Source organism: Poecile atricapillus, chromosome Z, assembly GCF_030490865.1.
Source record: "Poecile atricapillus isolate bPoeAtr1 chromosome Z, bPoeAtr1.hap1, whole genome shotgun sequence".
NCBI classification, from domain to species: domain Eukaryota; kingdom Metazoa; phylum Chordata; class Aves; order Passeriformes; family Paridae; genus Poecile; species Poecile atricapillus.
Genome location: NC_081289.1, coordinates 12199557 through 12215434, shown reverse-complemented (window position 1 = coordinate 12215434; position 15878 = coordinate 12199557). Strand labels below are relative to the sequence as shown.

The window sequence follows — 15878 nt, the reverse complement described above, 5'->3', positions numbered from 1 at the left end:
ACAACTTACAAATTACAACTGAAATTGTTGTAATTTCAGTTTTTGAGTATTATTTTAGTGCTGTGTATATTTATTTTTTTTAATTGAAGTGTTACAGTATAACACTTCTGTGGTTCAAATTTCTGTGGCCAGTGTTGTTCCCATGTACTTAGAATGAAATAGAGATAGGAAAATGATTCTTCTTTCTTGGAGAGGCAGCCCTTTATCTCAGTCTAAGACTCCTACTTTTCTTGTATGAACTAAGGGGTTGTATTGTATTAACGTTATATTCAGTTTTATAGAAGGTTATCTATTTCTCATTCCTGCAGACAGTAATGAAACTTCTTCAGTAAATGTGTCTTGTCCATTAGCTCTCAGAAAAAGAAATTTCATTAATATTTTATTATTTACAGCAGAATTGCAGGGGGATGAAGATGTGTGTGCTTTGTTTTTCCCAACATATGCCTTCCAAATCAATAAAATATTGCGGAGAAAGTAACTTCCCTGAAGCTGTCAGGACTGGTTTAGCAAGGCAGCTCCTGGAGTTCTAAACTGTCACAGCATCAGCTGGACTTCTAAAGGAGCACAAGGTCAGCTCAGTATAAACTCACTGATAGAGCTAATCTGTGCTAGGCTGAGAGAATGAGAGCAGCAACCATGGCAGGCAGAACTTGACTTGGAACCAGAAGGGCTGGGACATTTGTGATCACAAGGGAGAGGAGTGCCAGGAGACTAGAAACTGTTCTAGCACGTGAAAATTCTTCTGAGGCAAAGTGAGGAGTTCACACCAGAATTGTTTGGGAGGAGAGCCTTAGCCACATTGTGGCCAAGCTGGAGATGGTCAGGAATTCTGAGAAGACTCTTTAGTAAGTTGGCTTTTTTTAATAGGAAAGCTCTTATTTATTACACATAAAACTTCTGCATTGGCACTTCAACCAAACTGCAGTGAAGGGCATAACTGATTCAAAATGAGAAAATGAGTGGTTGTTGGCAGTGAGTTTCAGTGGTAATGTACAGCCATGGCCTCCTTTGTGCCAGCTTGAGGATACACACAGAGTCAACTAAGAGCCAATCAAAATGAGAGCTCTGTATTTTTACCTCTGGATTAGTATTCAGCCAGATCAGTTCTCTGACCTGTCATACTCAAGTAGGGACTGTAAAACTTGTCAAGCTGGAATAAGAGAGGAGGTGAGGGAACCTTTTCATAACCAAACATATCTAAGTAGCTTAAGGTTTATCTTAAAAATTATTTTGTTTTTTATGTACATTCATTAAATTATTGGCAGGATGGGAAGGTGGAATTGTAATAGCTAACATTAGCCAAGTGAGATTAACCTTTGTGTGCTACTTCTAGATGTAATGAGGACAGAGAGAGGGCCTGAAAAAAGCTAGAAGAGTTTTTGTGGAGTGTGGCTGGGGAACATGGCATTTTCTTTATCTGTGACTTACTTGTGCTAGGTCTTAAGAGGATGCATCATTTAGTTGCATAAGCTAAACTTGAGTATTTGTTAAGTAACTCTGTGTGCGTGTGTATACGTATTCTTTTCCAGGTGGAGGAATCCCTTCCTGGGATGTTGTTAGTGCCTTGCAGTGCTTTCATTGCAATGCCCCCAGACTCTATCAGGTCTCCTGGTCTGATGGGGTACTCTCTTTTCTTTCTTTACAGAGAAGTGTAAATGTTGGAAAAAACCTAAAATGAAATTAGGAGGAAGTAGCTGGGAAAATGGACATTGAAAAGGCATCTCATGTGTGCTGCAGTTCTCTGCATAAAAGCGTAAAAAAAGTACAAGTCTTGACTGTATTGATTTGTGCTTTGTATGCAGTTTTTGTTCCATGGCCAAGTACATTCTGAAATCTCTCATGCATATTATGTTCTTTTTTGCCAGGAACTCGACAAAGAACTTCCAGTGTTACAACCTTACTTTGTTCAAACGCCAGAAGATGCTGGGAAAACAGGAGCTGGTATGCGAGTCACATGGCTGGGACATGCCACGGTTATGGTGGAAATGGATGAACTTATATTTCTTACTGACCCAATCTTCAGCCAGAGAGCTTCCCCTATTCAGTTGTTGGGTCCCAAGCGCTTCCGAGGGCCTCCGTGCACAGTAGCGCAGCTCCCCAAGATAGATGCGGTGTTGATCAGCCACACCCACTACGATCATCTGGACTACAACAGCGTAGCGAGTCTGAACGAACGCTTTGGGAGCGAGCTGCGCTGGTTTGTGCCTCTGGGGCTCCTGCAGTGGATGCAGAGATGTGGTTGTGAGAATGTGATTGAACTGGATTGGTGGGAGGAGAACTGTGTCCCTGGTCATGATGCAGTAACTTTTGTCTTCACCCCTTCCCAGCATTGGTGCAAAAGGACTGTGACAGATGATAACAAGGTTCTCTGGGGCAGCTGGTCTGTCCTGGGACCTTGGAATAGGTTTTTCTTTGCAGGAGATACTGGATATTGTTTTGCTTTTGAACAAATAGGTAAAAGGTTTGGACCTTTCGATCTTGCAGCCATCCCCATTGGAGCTTATGAGCCAAGGTAGGAAAATCAGAGTTTGAACAAAATATGTAAATGAAATTATATACTGATGACAAAAAATTACACCCAGAAGTTAAAATTGTGCACTTTGTTAAAAAGTGTATGTATGTGTGATGTTTTTGGAGAGTGTTTTTCTTCAGACTTAGGGACAGCAAGGATGAATCAGCAGTGTTTCTTCCCTTAAAAATGTTGAGTAAAAATTTGGAATTGTTCTGTGCTTTTTTTTTTCTGAAACAGCATCATTTACTCCAGCCCAGTCCAGTGTATATCACTTGCTGCATTTTTCTCTTGCTTCAGTCTTTATCCTGGTTTTGCAACTTACCTGGAGACAAAGAGGACTTAGTTATAGAGTATGAAAGATCTGTTTGCTCAGGAGAGCAAACTTTTCTCATTTTGGAGAAAATGTTTAAATGATAGTACTCATATAACGCTGGAAGGAAGGCACTTACGGGCTGGGAAAAAGAGATGGGAATCCAAATAGCATGGTAGAGTTTTATCTTTCAAGAATTGCCAAGTTCTCTCTTCTGTTTAGCCTGTTCCCTTGGGCTATCTCTGAAGCACACTTTTTTGGTGTGTACTGCTAGCACAAAATTTTTTCAGAGATGGATTTAAGGTTTTAGCTTTAATGCCTTAGGGCACTGGTAATATGTCCTTAACCTATTGAAAACAAAGATAAGAAAAAATCCTTCAAAAAGAGAGTACAGTAAATGAACTGCTGTTTGAAGGGTATGTTGGTATATGTTAGTTTCCTGATCTGTGTTCTGTATGTTGTCCAGTATCTGTATGTTGTGCATGCTTATGATTTTTTGATTAGGTGAGCATATATTTCTTTTTGTTCTTTGCAATGAAAGTAAGGGAGAAATCTTGCACTGAATTAGGTGACACATAAAAGTGGTTCTTTGTTCTGGTAGGTGGTTTATGAAATACCAGCATGTGGATCCTGAAGAAGCAGTAAGAATCCATATTGATGTTCAAGCAAAGAAGTCTGTAGCAATTCACTGGGGGACCTTTGCTTTAGCAAATGAGGTAAATTGCAACACTAAACATGAGTTCAGATTTCCAAGGACAAGGCAGTCATTAGCGAAGCTTTCCTTGTGCAATTTAACCTACCTATCTGTAAATGTAAACTTAAAATGTGAATTTTGTATGAGTGAAAAGTTCTCTATATGCTGCTGTTCAAAACAATGCTTAGCTTTTCATAACCAATTACATAAAATATTTCCATGATTAAGAAAGTACAGAGTTATTGAAGCAAATATGAAGGATTTCTGATATCCAGGTGCTGAGGAACAAAACGGATGAGGATACATGCAGTATTATGCAGTATTATGCATTACATTATGCAGTAATAAAAACAAACTGAGTGGTGTATCACTTGGAGATAGTAAGAAGTGCATGCCTGTAGCTCAATACAGTATTTCTTAATTATGTCTATCTAGTAAATATATAAACAGTATTTTTAATAATTGATTCAAAGTTAAAACCAGAAAGGATATGAAAAAAATTGAGTTATTCTGAGTGTTTGAGGGTTTTTTTAATGTTTTATTCCCCTCTATGCCCACCCCCCCCCCCCCCCCCCCAAGTCCACGATCCCATTAGTCCAAGATCTAATAACAAGGTTACTCAGATACTTTCACAGCAACTAAAAATGCAGTGAATAGGAACTACATTTGCTTTGATATTGTCTGGTAGCTGTTTTTCAACTTTATTTTTGCATTAGTTGCACTACTTTATCGCCTAATTCATTCCTGATGGTGTGATCACCTGATCTGTCAAATGTTCTGTCCCGTCTAGGCTCCCTCCCAGCTCATCGTGCGCCTCCGTGGCAGAGCATGGAGGGAACATAGGGCGCTTGGACAAAACATTTCCCGTCCCCAGAGCATCCAATAAATTGTTATTAGTGCCCGCGGCACAAATGTTACTGTGTATTTAGGAGCACAAAAATAGATTACTGCTGCTTGACGATGCCTTTGGGAAATGTAACAAATACACCGCAGTAACTTGAAGGGGCCGCACTGCCGGAGCCGAGTGTTGGGACAGGAGCGCTGACAGCGCGGGTTTGCAGAGCGAGGGAAAGCGCCAGCTGCTGGCGGCCAGCGCTTCCTCCGAAGGGATCTATTGCTGACTTGAAGGCGACCGAGTTCGGGCTGACGGGTTGAGCCTTGCTAGTTACTCTGCAGCTGTAAATCAGCGTTCTTATCGTTCAAAAACTTAAAATGAACCCAAATATTTTAATTTAGTAATAAATATCCTTCTTCTCCCCCCGTTTTTTAGTGAAGTGATTTTCTTTTCCCCTAAAAAATGTTGCAGTGGTAACTTTCCCCTCATATTATTCTCATTTCTTTCAGTATTACTTGGATCCTCCGGTTAAATTGAATGAAGCTCTGGAAAGATATGGCTTGAAAAAGGATGACTTCTTTCTCTTACGTCATGGAGAATCACGGAATTTGAATACAAATGACCGTTTTGAAAACTGAAACAATGTCAGTTCCTTGTAAGCCCTGTTTGATTTGAACTAGCAATTAATGTTACAGTACTAACATAATGTATGTACACAGTAGATTTTTTTAGATTGAATTGGATTTCTAAATGCCAGGTTTGTCAGTTTCAGAACTAAATCTTGCATACCAATTTCATGACAAATTTTTTTTAGTTATATTGTTTATAAATTTAGAGAGGTGATCTAAAAGTGGTTTATATATAAGTGTTGTCTGGGAATAACATGCTCTGACGTACACCATTGGAAAAAAAAATTATTTTTAAACTCTTCTTACCTGCAGCAGCAATAATACCTTCAGCACAGAACATATTCTTAGGATTAATGGCTGACTTAAATTATTCATTGTTAGACTGTCATCTCCTACTTGTTAGTCTTCAGGTTATGCCCTGTACTTAGATAGCGTCACTGTATGTTTTGTGGGGTGAAGTCTTCCAATACAGCTGTGTTGTTAAAGCACAAGCATGGTAAAATTGTTTCACTCTTCATATTCTTGTATTAATGAACCACAAAAGCTGAATTTTACATCAAAGAAAATGTGCCTTTTAAAGAGAGAGATAATTTAATAATGCATCATGGATGTGTAAAACTAACTGCTGGCCAGAGTATCTGCACACTTCTATTGTTTTGTCTGTTTTTAAGTTAGGTCTGCATGTGTCAATTGTAGCACATGAAGTGGAAAAATATCTTAATGTCACTTGTCCTTGCATTAACTCAGCCTTTTTCTAAGTACCCTTCTTTTTTTTTTTCTTTTCTTTTTTTTTTTTTTTTTTTTCCAGTAGAAAGTCTTAAGCAAGGGCTGTGGTATTTTTTCTAATAGCTTCCCTATAATTTTCAAGCTGAATGAGAGATTACAGCATTGTTCAGTGTTATAAAACTTGGCCAAATGTATCTGTATCCAAATGTCTTGCTAATTTACAGAATTAAAGCCTACTGTTGCCAATAAAAAGGATTGTTATTCTCCTTCATAATTTCATTGGCAAATCATGTTTTGTTTATGATTTCTTTGGTTGGTAGGATATGTGGGTTGGTTTGAGGGTTTTTTTTTTTTCTCTTGCTGTACATTTTATTTTCATATCCCATAAAGATACATATATATAAAAAAAGATACATTATTTAAAGGCATTAACTTCTGGCAACTAATCAAAACCAGTTAATGAGATTTCATGGTAGGAACAACTGAATCTTTTAACTGTAGACAGTTATCAAAAGTGATTTAAAACTACCCTGTGATTCAGTGTAGAGGGTCTTTCAGGTGAAGTCCCTTGTATTTTCACAACAGGTTCAATTACAACTTGGGTGATACAATGTATATTACCTATTTGTAATTTTGTGGAGGACACCAAGCTGCAAGGAGTTTTGAGTATTTTGAAGGACAAGTTTAACGAGCTTGATTTTGTTGTGGGTTGTTTTCCTTTCCTGTTTTAATAATCATCAATAGGTTATTCTGTAAAATTATATACTTTAGAAAGAGTGAAACTAAAACACAGAATACCTAGATGACCAATCACAGAGCAGAGAAATACTGGCTTACATGGATCAGAAACTCAATGTCAGTAATGACATGTTTTGTTTTCGATCTGTTAATTCACATTTGTACCTAGAATGGTGACCGTTATGTTTTGCTTGGTGCTGATAAGATTCCACCAAGGGTGTGGGGTAAGTGATAAAAAATGAGACATCTTTACATAAAAGTACATTGGAAAGTTTTGCATGATTTCAAAACATCTCAAGAGCTCTGTGAAGAAAGCATTTAAAAATAGTTCCTTCTAGACCAGAAAAAGAAAACTGAGACAATACTGTAACAAGTTCTTATGTATTTTTAGAAAAGGTCACTTGTTTCTATCAGCTGTCAAAGCAACAGATAAGAGATCAACTGTATCAAAAAGATATTTGAAAAACTTATTTTTAGGTTGAAGAACACAGAAAGTGACATCTAGATATCTCTGTTGTTGATCTTAAGCCATGTATCAGCTATACCTAGAACAAATTGGTCCTAGTGTCTTGTCAGGAGGGTAGTTAAATTCTTAGTGTCTGGCCTAGTCTTTATTTTTTTTAGTCAAATTCAGTAGCAGAAAATATTAAATCTACAAAAAGTTGCAAAACATTAAGTGATTGTAATGTAACTTGCTTATTACAAACTGTGCAGTGTTTTAGGAGCAGTGGGAAGGCGAAAAGGAAGTTCACTGTCAATGCAGCAATTGTCAAGTTTCTGACTGGGAATCATGCCAACTTCTATTTCTGCCTTAACTGTATTCCTGGTGAGTTAAAACTACCTATGTGGATAAATTAGATACATGTAGCTGTATCTAATACCCCTGTATTGATCCCGGGCATGGATGTGTCACAGTTTCAAGGTCATATTTTTCTTGCTGTTTTAGCTATTTGCAAAGTGACCTGAAAATAAGTATCTATTGCATTACAGAAGGAGAAGATAGTAATGTTTTCTGAAGAGCAGAGTGAGTTTACTAAATAAGAAAGATGAAGCACTTGGAAACAGTTTAGGTGATACAGTTCTCTTAGAAATGAAACAAAGTGGAAGACTTTCCTAGCCTTTACATCTGATACCTTTAGTTTCTCTGTAGTGGAAGTTTTTAGTAGTTTGGTTTTCAAAGTGTTTTCCAGTATGTTTTCTGTTCATCAGTGAAACTCTGTTCAGGTTCTTTTACAGTGATGTTTGTATGGATTCCACTTCATTTTGAATTAGTGCTGGATTGATGACTAAAACTTTATGGGGGCTCATTATGCAGAAGCACTCATTCCAATGATGCTCCAGTTGCAGAAAAAAAAAAAAAAAGAGGAGTAAAGATGTCCAAGGAAAGGAAACTCAAGGGCTGCTACAGAATTAGAAGCTTTTGTAAAAATGTGTATGATACTGCTCTTGTAGAAGTTTTTTTTTTAATAAGAATGAGAATGCTGAATTGTAGTTGCAGATAATCCTTGACTCCTAATAAAATATTTTAAAAAATATATCTGCTTTCCCTAAAGTGACAATTTTAAAGCAATATAAAATGCTATCAATTTTTGTTCAAGTGTACAAACTTTTCACAGTTGTGATTAACTGCACTGTAGTTTAGCTAAATGGAATAGATATACTAAGCATACAAGAATGAAGTTTTAGAATAAATTCTTTGCAGGAAAGATAAAAAAACTAGGTTTGGTGACTTTAGTATGCAGCTTTCATTGAAGATACAAATTCTGTAGGAAGCCAATGACAGTTTGGTATTGTTCTTTATTTCATATTATTTTGTAAGATTTGGCTGTACCTCTTCACAGACTAATAAAATATAAATGCCTAATCTCTAATTGCTAAATCTTTAATGAACGCTTCTAAAGAGGTATTTCTTCAACAGCTGTAAATACTTAAAAAAAAGACTTTAATATTGCCAAGGATATATACATTCACTTCACTCGTCCATTCAAAATGTTCATTTTACATATGAATGTTTTCACGTTTTAAACTGTTTGTCCCCATTGCATTAATGTAGCAACTGTGCAGTGGTTTATCAGTAATAATTAAGCTATTGCTTTTCTCTTGCTTGTAAAAAAAAAATCTGTATTAAATACACTGCATTCTCTTCTGTAGTAACTCATTTGTGCCTATTAAAATGATAGTATTTAGGGTTTTTGTTTTCCTCCATTGCATTGTTTACTTGTTGCATGCTTTTTTAGCATAGTATTGCCGAGATTAGATATTTTCATCAGGTCATTCTGTTTTAAGAAAACAACACTATTGCATTAATATTCTCACAACTTGTTCTTTCACTTCTGTATCAGGGTGATGCAGCAAAGATGCCAGTCTCTGAGCAAATGGGGCAGAGTCCCTGCAGAGTGTGAAGAAAATTGAGTCTTCACTGTATTCCTCAATGATGGTGCCTTCTTCATCATTCATGTTCTTTTTCAAGTTTGCTGCAAATGCCAGGGCTCGAACTAAAATGTCTCTGTTTATATAGTTGTCAAAAAGTAACACCATTGATGGCACCTAGGATATTGAAGAAATATTCCATACTTAATCACCAGCAGTAAGTATGTGTAACTAAATCAAATTTCAAAAAATGGAAAAAAATGTGTACCTAAACCAGAAATTGTATGAAATCCCAGGACTTTGTATGCTGTGAACTCCTGTCAGAAATTTGTACAGTGTGCAAATGTTCTCTCTAGAAAAGACTGGCCTGTGAATCAATGGACTAATAACTGCTTTGTATTTTCAATCTCCAAAATGTGGCTGTCTGGAAAACTCCCATTTGGAAGAGAAGGTCTGCTTCTCAGCCACATTGATTTTTGTCCTGAATGTTTTTGTAGCATATCTGATAAATGAAAAAATAATACGCTTAACAGAGAACTGAATATTTAGCTACCCGAAATTTGTTTGAATAATGAAAAGACAGCATTATCTAGACTAGCTTTGCTCATGGCAGATAGCTCACAAATAAAACCCATTGCATGTTTTAAGAAAGTTACTTTGGGGAGAGAGACAAGGATACAGCACTCTTCCAGCCCCAACTGTTTTGGTGTGAGGAAATGAAACTGAAAGAAACCTATGTGCCAAGGCCAGCACAGCAAATGTCACACAAATTTTTCCATGAAGAAATAAGTAAATGCACAGGGAAAGTTCACTTAGAGGCAACAGTATTATGGCTGCATTTGAATAAAGGGGTGGGGATTCCAGTGGAATTGGGTTGGGTTTGGTCCAGTACATTGGCTATAGAAACAGAAGTTGAGAAGGATCACTTACAATACTGGTTCTATTTAATGGTTTTCAGTCTACATAATGACTGTGTGTCTGGAAATGGAAGGTTAGAACAGGCTTCTGCAAGTTATCATTGATTATTTGGAATGGTACACAAGAAGTACAACCAACTATCTCCAAGTGCACAGGCCCCATGCCTCTCCCTTTGTAAGCATGGTATTTGTACTACAGTACTCTCTGGAATAAAGCCAACCCATGAAAGAATGTGCAGTTAAGTACCAGTTTTAACCAAGCAGTGTCTAGAATTTGTTCTGGAATTGCATATGTATTTCTAATACACTATAATTCTTCTAGTGCATGCAATATCTAAATTGGTACACATGTGTATATGCTAAAAATAAAACGAAGCAGCAAGAACCTTACTTGAGCTCTGAGAAGATGTCTTGTCATGGCTGGGTTTGCAGATAAGTTCACAAGTACTTTCAAAACATGAATCTGAAGTGAAGAATGTACAAGTTCATTATAAGATCCAAAACAGTAAGTACAGCTGTAATGGGCATCACTAATGTCAAAGTTGACTTGGGGAGGAAGAGGTAGAATGGGTTAGTTAATGTCTTGAGTATTTTGGTATAGAGAAAACTAAGGTATGGACATGTTAGAAGCAAATTCACATTGACTTAAACATCAAAATAAGGCAAGACCCATAAACAAATCTCAGTAGGCAAAATGCAGAATATTTTTAAAATACAAAGAAGACGGTTAAGGACTACATTTAAAATTATCTGAAGCATATTCAAATACATCTTTGTGCTTTCTTGGACCTTGTGATGCTAGTCTTTAAACACTAGGAAAAGGCCATATTACTTCATATACTTAAATACACTAGGTGTTATGTCTAGTGGAAATGTGTGTTTTGGAAAACTGGTTTTGATCTGATAGAGCAACCACATACACTGATGGTACCACAGCATCTTGAATGAAAGCAGTAGTTTGGTCCCTGACTGAAGCTTGTTTCAGTATTACAATAATGCACAAATAAGCATGATTTCCAGTTGCAGTCGCTAAGGTTGCCAGAGGTGTCATAAGGTGTATAAGGGAACAAAAGTCCATAACTTAGAGTCACTGCTTGGCTAGTTTTCCAACAGAGATTTGTGCATCAGTGAAGCCTTCCCATGCAGGCTCTCCTTGCTCTGTGATGCATAGCAATGTCTCGAGCAGAAGAGAATTCTGGAGTTGCTATGGCAAAGGCACAGGGCAATCACAGTGCACCCTACACTGCTTTGCTAGGGCTACAGTCTGATGGTTCCACTACCAAGATTCCATTCCCTCCCCCCTTTTTGAATTTATATTGTGAAGCTAATACAGATCCATATTTTAGTGCATAAAATCTGTATCATTAATGAATATTTGTTTTTTCTTAGCAAAATCTAAACCATTTTACCAAAATGGTAAGAAATAGGGCAAGTAAAGCAGCTTCATAAATGGCTTCATAAATAACACTACCCAGTACCTGTGTCCTTTCAGTTCCTTCTGAAAGCAAATGAAAAAAGCATGGAATTGAATTTATCATCTTTTGGTGGTAGTCACTGGTAACAGACATATTTGTCAACAGCCTGAGTCCAGCTAGCTGCACATCAGAGTTCAGAGGAGCTGACTCAACAGTCCTACAAACTTGTGCAGTAAATACCTGGGGAAAGGGGAGAGGAAATGGAGAACAGTTTTTGATAAAAGCATATTTTCTGTCACAAATAGTATCAATGGCCTAGCTACAGTTACATGAATACTTGCTAAACATTGCTGGCTGAATGGTGAAGGTTCTTGGAAACGAGTACTTTTTTGTTTTGAGTATTTTAAACATTCTAGTGGCAGGACAGAAGCAGACCACACAGCATTATGCTCTCTATTCTTCCTGAAACATAACTTGCTCTGAAAACTTAAATTGCTTTGGCTCCATCTCAGAAGTGACTCTCAGAAACTCAGAAGTTGTTTTAAAAATCACTTATAAGTAACTAACATCTTAAATATTGAGAACAAACTAAGGACAAGCTTTGAAATTAAATCCTTTCTCCCAACAACGTGGCCCATTTACTGGAGCACATTGTAGGAACAGCAATGACAACTGACATTAAACTACTATCTTTACCAATTTCCCTTACCAAAGGAGTTATTTTCTACTTATACATGTAGACAAATATTGGCAAGCACTACTTAATAAAAACTGCCTATTGCTAAAGATGCTGCAAACTACCACATACAGTCACACTACTTCTTTATCAAGCTACTGAAACAAACTACTAAAAGTCTTCAAATCTGCCTCAGCTCACCCCTTGGACTTGATCTATTAATTAATCAGATTTATTTTTTCTCGATGTTTGTTTAGTCTTGTCATATCCATAGCATGTATTGTATTTACCAGTGGAACTTGTTACAATTTATGCACACTTTTCTTTCAAGATGGAGTTATCACCTTGAAAATTGGTCTCATACAAACCCGGGGGCTCAATTACTCTCCTCCCTCAACTAAGGAGTCAATCAGCAATCCATTCTGTTAAACAGCCACTGGTGATGTTCTAGGCACGTTTGCAAATCATCTTACCTCACATAATTTTGCTACAAGTTAGCAGCACAATCACTGTTTAACAGTATTTTGTGAAAGCTGAACACAAACTGCATAAGTTCCCGTGTTTTATTTTAAAAGTAAATGCCAGTGAAGCAATGCATTTTAAAGTTATCCTTTCAGTCATCCAGATCTGCTGACTTGTATGTCTATTATCAAAGCATTTTAGCATCCTGGCTTGTATTTAACAAATATGCTGAAGGACCTGTACTATCTCTTTGCCTCAGTTACTTCGGTTTTTCCCATTAAGAATCTTACCTGTATCTCTTCCTGATTTTTAATATTCATACTCAAATTGTTAAGTGCATTTAGCGCTTTTTCTTTAACTTTGGGAGTGCAGTTGGAAAGCATCTCTCCAATAACAGAAAGACCATCCAAATTTCGGATTATATCCTGAAATATAGAAGATATTTAATAGGATTTTTAAAATTCAATTTAAATGCTGAAGCACTCCCTCAAAGTCTCCATACTGACAAAAATGAAGTTTGTGAATGAAGAATTCTAGGACTGACTGCTCTGTGTAAAGAGAGTATTAGCAGGTACTGCGTTATTGCTTGTTCTGAAACTAAGAAGGGTCTTGTTTAGGAACAAAAAGTATTACTGTTATATGACAGTAGCACATCAGCAAAGGATGCTTAAAGCATTTTAGATAATAAAAAATAAAAGGAAATTAATGGATAATGAATTTATAGGACAACTTAGCCAGATCACAGTCCCTAAAATGCTGCCTGAATAGGCCAGAATTTCAAGGTGCAGCTTCATATTTTTATAGTAGAGGTTCTGAAACTTTTTCCATTACATTTGTTTTTATTGCTGTTTTAATCATTCTCACTTGACTGTCACTGTCTTTAAAAAAAAAAATTTAAATGGACCAATGGGCTTTGAATTCCAGTTGCATTCTGTTCCATGAGATATATATTAAGAAAGATTATATACTTTGAGAAGCCAGAATAGACAGCTGTCATAAGTAGCAAAAAAGGTGGGACCTTGGAGGTTAAACTGTTAAAAAGGCATGAAAGTCAGCATCCAGCTCCAAGTTTTTGTGCATTCTATGTCCAAATGATTTGGAGATACTTCTATAGTTGTAAAATTGCTAATGTGCAAACAGCACACAACTTTGTGAGGGATAAAAAATATAGTTTATCTCATTAAATTTTAGATCTGAACCAGAAAGAATTTAACCTAGTATTCAGCCCTTTCATTAACATTACATAATTGTAAGCAACAAAAGATATATTTACAGTACTTTGGAAGTACAGGACTCTGTGTGGACTTTAAGTGGTCCAAACATTATTATTCAATAAATTCTGTGAAACTGGTGAATTATATTATTTGGGCCAGCAGAAATTAAGGCAAGACATTAAATGGATTTTAGAGCACAAGCTATCCTAGCTTCAGTCCTGTGTCACTAGCAAAACATCAGCTCTCCTCTGCCAGACTGGCTGGCATTGGATATTGTTGTTTTCTACAGAACAATACTCACTTGATTTACAGAGAAGGCAGCACTGTTGCTGAGAGTGATTAAAGCTTGCTCTTGAATTAATGGATCATCTGTGGCCTGGAGCAAATGAATAAGTTTCTGTAGAACATCCACATCCATGGTATGGGTTGACACTGGAGGACTGCTATCTGTTAATGTTTAGAAATGAAATTCGTGATACTAAGTTTGAGACATTTCACTTAGGTTGCTACTTAGTGTTTTTTACAAAGCTGAAATTTGACTCTCAGTTGTAGGACACATTGTTCTAAGGTTGTGCCCAACCATCACGTCATGGTAAAGACTGTGTTTTATGACACTAAGATTTCCATCTTTTTCCTGAGTCCTCCAATTACCTCTTTTGAAGGTGGAGAATAAAAGGAACACACAATTAGAGGCTGAGGTGTGTTACTTCCTGGTTAACCAATAGCAAATTTCCTTGGCAAAATTGTAGGAATATTCACAAATTTGGGGAATATTCACAAAATATTGGTTAGGGTTTTTTTTTTTGTGTCCCTGAAATGAAATGTGGAAATCTGTCTTGGCACTGTAGGAAACAAAACTTCCAGTTTACTGGAACTTCCAGTTTAGACTACTACTTCCAGAAATTATAATAATGACACTTTGCTAGTATGCTGAGGTCCTTTGACAAAGTAACAGCCACAATGTTAGGCACACTGCTGATCATGGCATTACTCAAAACGGAGGAAGGCTGCTTCTGAGTAAGGATGATGTAATGGAGTACCTGGCCTTTATAAAAGGGGAACAAATGTCATCAAAGGCTATTTTCAGTCAGGTTGGAAGCAGAACTATTTATCCAGCTGAGGAGCCGTGAGACCCGATCTACGACTGTTGGACTAGTCATAGCTTACTCGAGATGACTCCTGAGAAGCTACCAGTGCTTTAAATTCCACAGCTTTACTTTCAACATCTGACCAGGTAAACACCACAGTATTCTTTAGGGGTAAAAAAAACCAAACCAAACCAAAAACAACGACGAAAAAAAAAAACAAAAAACAACCCAAAAACCCCAAAACCCAAAAAACCCCAAAGAGATCAAAGTTAATTATGATGATGCAAGAGCTCACTTCAAAAACAAAATCGTTTTTCATCCTCGTCTAAACATTTCAGTTTAGCTTTGTATTATAGGGGAAACGCAAATAACTGCAATAACATAAGTAAACACACTGACCGGACGTACGCTTTGGAGGATTTCTAAAGAAAAAAAAACAGAAAAAAAGAAATAGGGTTTTCTAAAAATCACGCTCCAGAGCGCTCCAAATGGCTTCATGGCCTGGAGGGCCGGTACGCAGGACTGTGGCACCGCCTCTCGCAGGGCGCAGAGCCGCCTCCGGGCCCCGAACCGCGCTGCAGGGCCGCGGGCTGGGAACGCCCCGGGCTCGGAACCCCCCGGGCCCCGCGGAGCCTCCCCCGGCCCCGCCGCACACCGGAGGGGCGAGGTCCGGCCCGCCCTGCCCCTCACCTGCCGGCGGGCCCCGCGCGGCCGCTGCTCGCCGGCCCCGCCGCCCGCCCGCCGCCGCCAGCCGCCACAGGCAGTAGCAGGCGCCGGCCCCGAGCAGCAGGGCCGCCGCCGCCGCCCTCAGCGCCGCGCCCCGCGGCTCCCACATCGCCCGGGCCGCGGCTGCGTCTCCCGCAGAAGCCACCGCCCCATCCGGCTCGGCCGCGGCTCTGCCCTTCCCTCGGGCACCGGGCGCGGGTGCTGTGCCCGAGGTGCTGCAGGGATGCCGAGCCCACAGGTCCGTGTGCCGCTGTGTGACAAGGCTGCGATGCGTTTCTGTTTTAGAGGAAGGAATCACCCGCCGGCCCTGTCCCGCAGCGCGTTCCGAAACAGGCTTCCCGCTCGGGGAGGCGGCCCGCTGGCAGCAAGGGCGGTCCCGAGCCATGGCAGCCCCTGGAGAGGGCACATCATCCCCAAAGTGGGTGACCGCCGTCTCCGCCGCCTCTGGCCCCCCGTCACCCGCTGGGTGTCCAGACGGTCGGCAGCCTGGTCCCACTGGAGCCGGTGGGACCACAAACTGCCCCGGTAACATCTGTGGAAGGGAGCCATTCGCCACCCGCTCCCAC

At 38.8% G+C, this 15878-nt stretch overlaps 2 protein-coding genes across 8 annotated transcripts in view; one reads left to right on the top strand and one right to left on the bottom strand.

The window, feature by feature from the left end:
- LOC131572938 (N-acyl-phosphatidylethanolamine-hydrolyzing phospholipase D-like) overlaps positions 1-8919 on the top strand; it is a 24046-nt gene extending 15127 nt beyond the window's left edge. The window contains exons 3-7 of one of the 7 annotated variants that reach the window (XR_009276095.1): positions 1866-2512; positions 3424-3538; positions 4861-4995; positions 7159-7270; positions 8787-8919. Coding sequence is in view for 5 of the 7 variants with exons in the window: in XM_058826382.1 (XP_058682365.1) it covers positions 1866-2512; positions 3424-3538; positions 4861-4989 (891 nt within the window). In the remaining 2 variants the exon portion in view is untranslated. The other 6 variants (XR_009276096.1, XM_058826382.1, XM_058826383.1 and 3 more) reach the window with 6 other exon arrangements.
- LOC131572940 (armadillo repeat-containing protein 10-like) lies at positions 8224-15878 on the bottom strand. The gene is made up of 6 exons (XM_058826387.1): positions 15277-15878; positions 13800-13945; positions 12575-12709; positions 11210-11386; positions 10123-10194; positions 8224-8991 (listed from the first exon to the last, which is right to left on the bottom strand). Exons 1-6 carry the CDS (start codon positions 15842-15844, stop codon positions 8740-8742), a joined length of 1350 nt encoding a protein of 449 aa, XP_058682370.1. The 5' UTR covers positions 15845-15878; the 3' UTR covers positions 8224-8739.

Excerpts from the sequence above, each read along its gene's own strand:
- LOC131572940 (XM_058826387.1), bottom strand. The coding sequence starts at position 15,844 with ATGTTACCGGGGCAGTTTGTGGTCCCACCGGCTCCAGTGGGACCAGGC. Across the intron at positions 11,387-12,574 it reads AAAATCAGGAAGAGATACAG|GTATTTACTGCACAAGTTTG; the intron begins GTAAGATTCTTA and ends CCCTTTCCCCAG. Across the intron at positions 8,992-10,122 it reads GACATCTTCTCAGAGCTCAA|GTGCCATCAATGGTGTTACT; the intron begins GTAAGGTTCTTG and ends TCAATATCCTAG.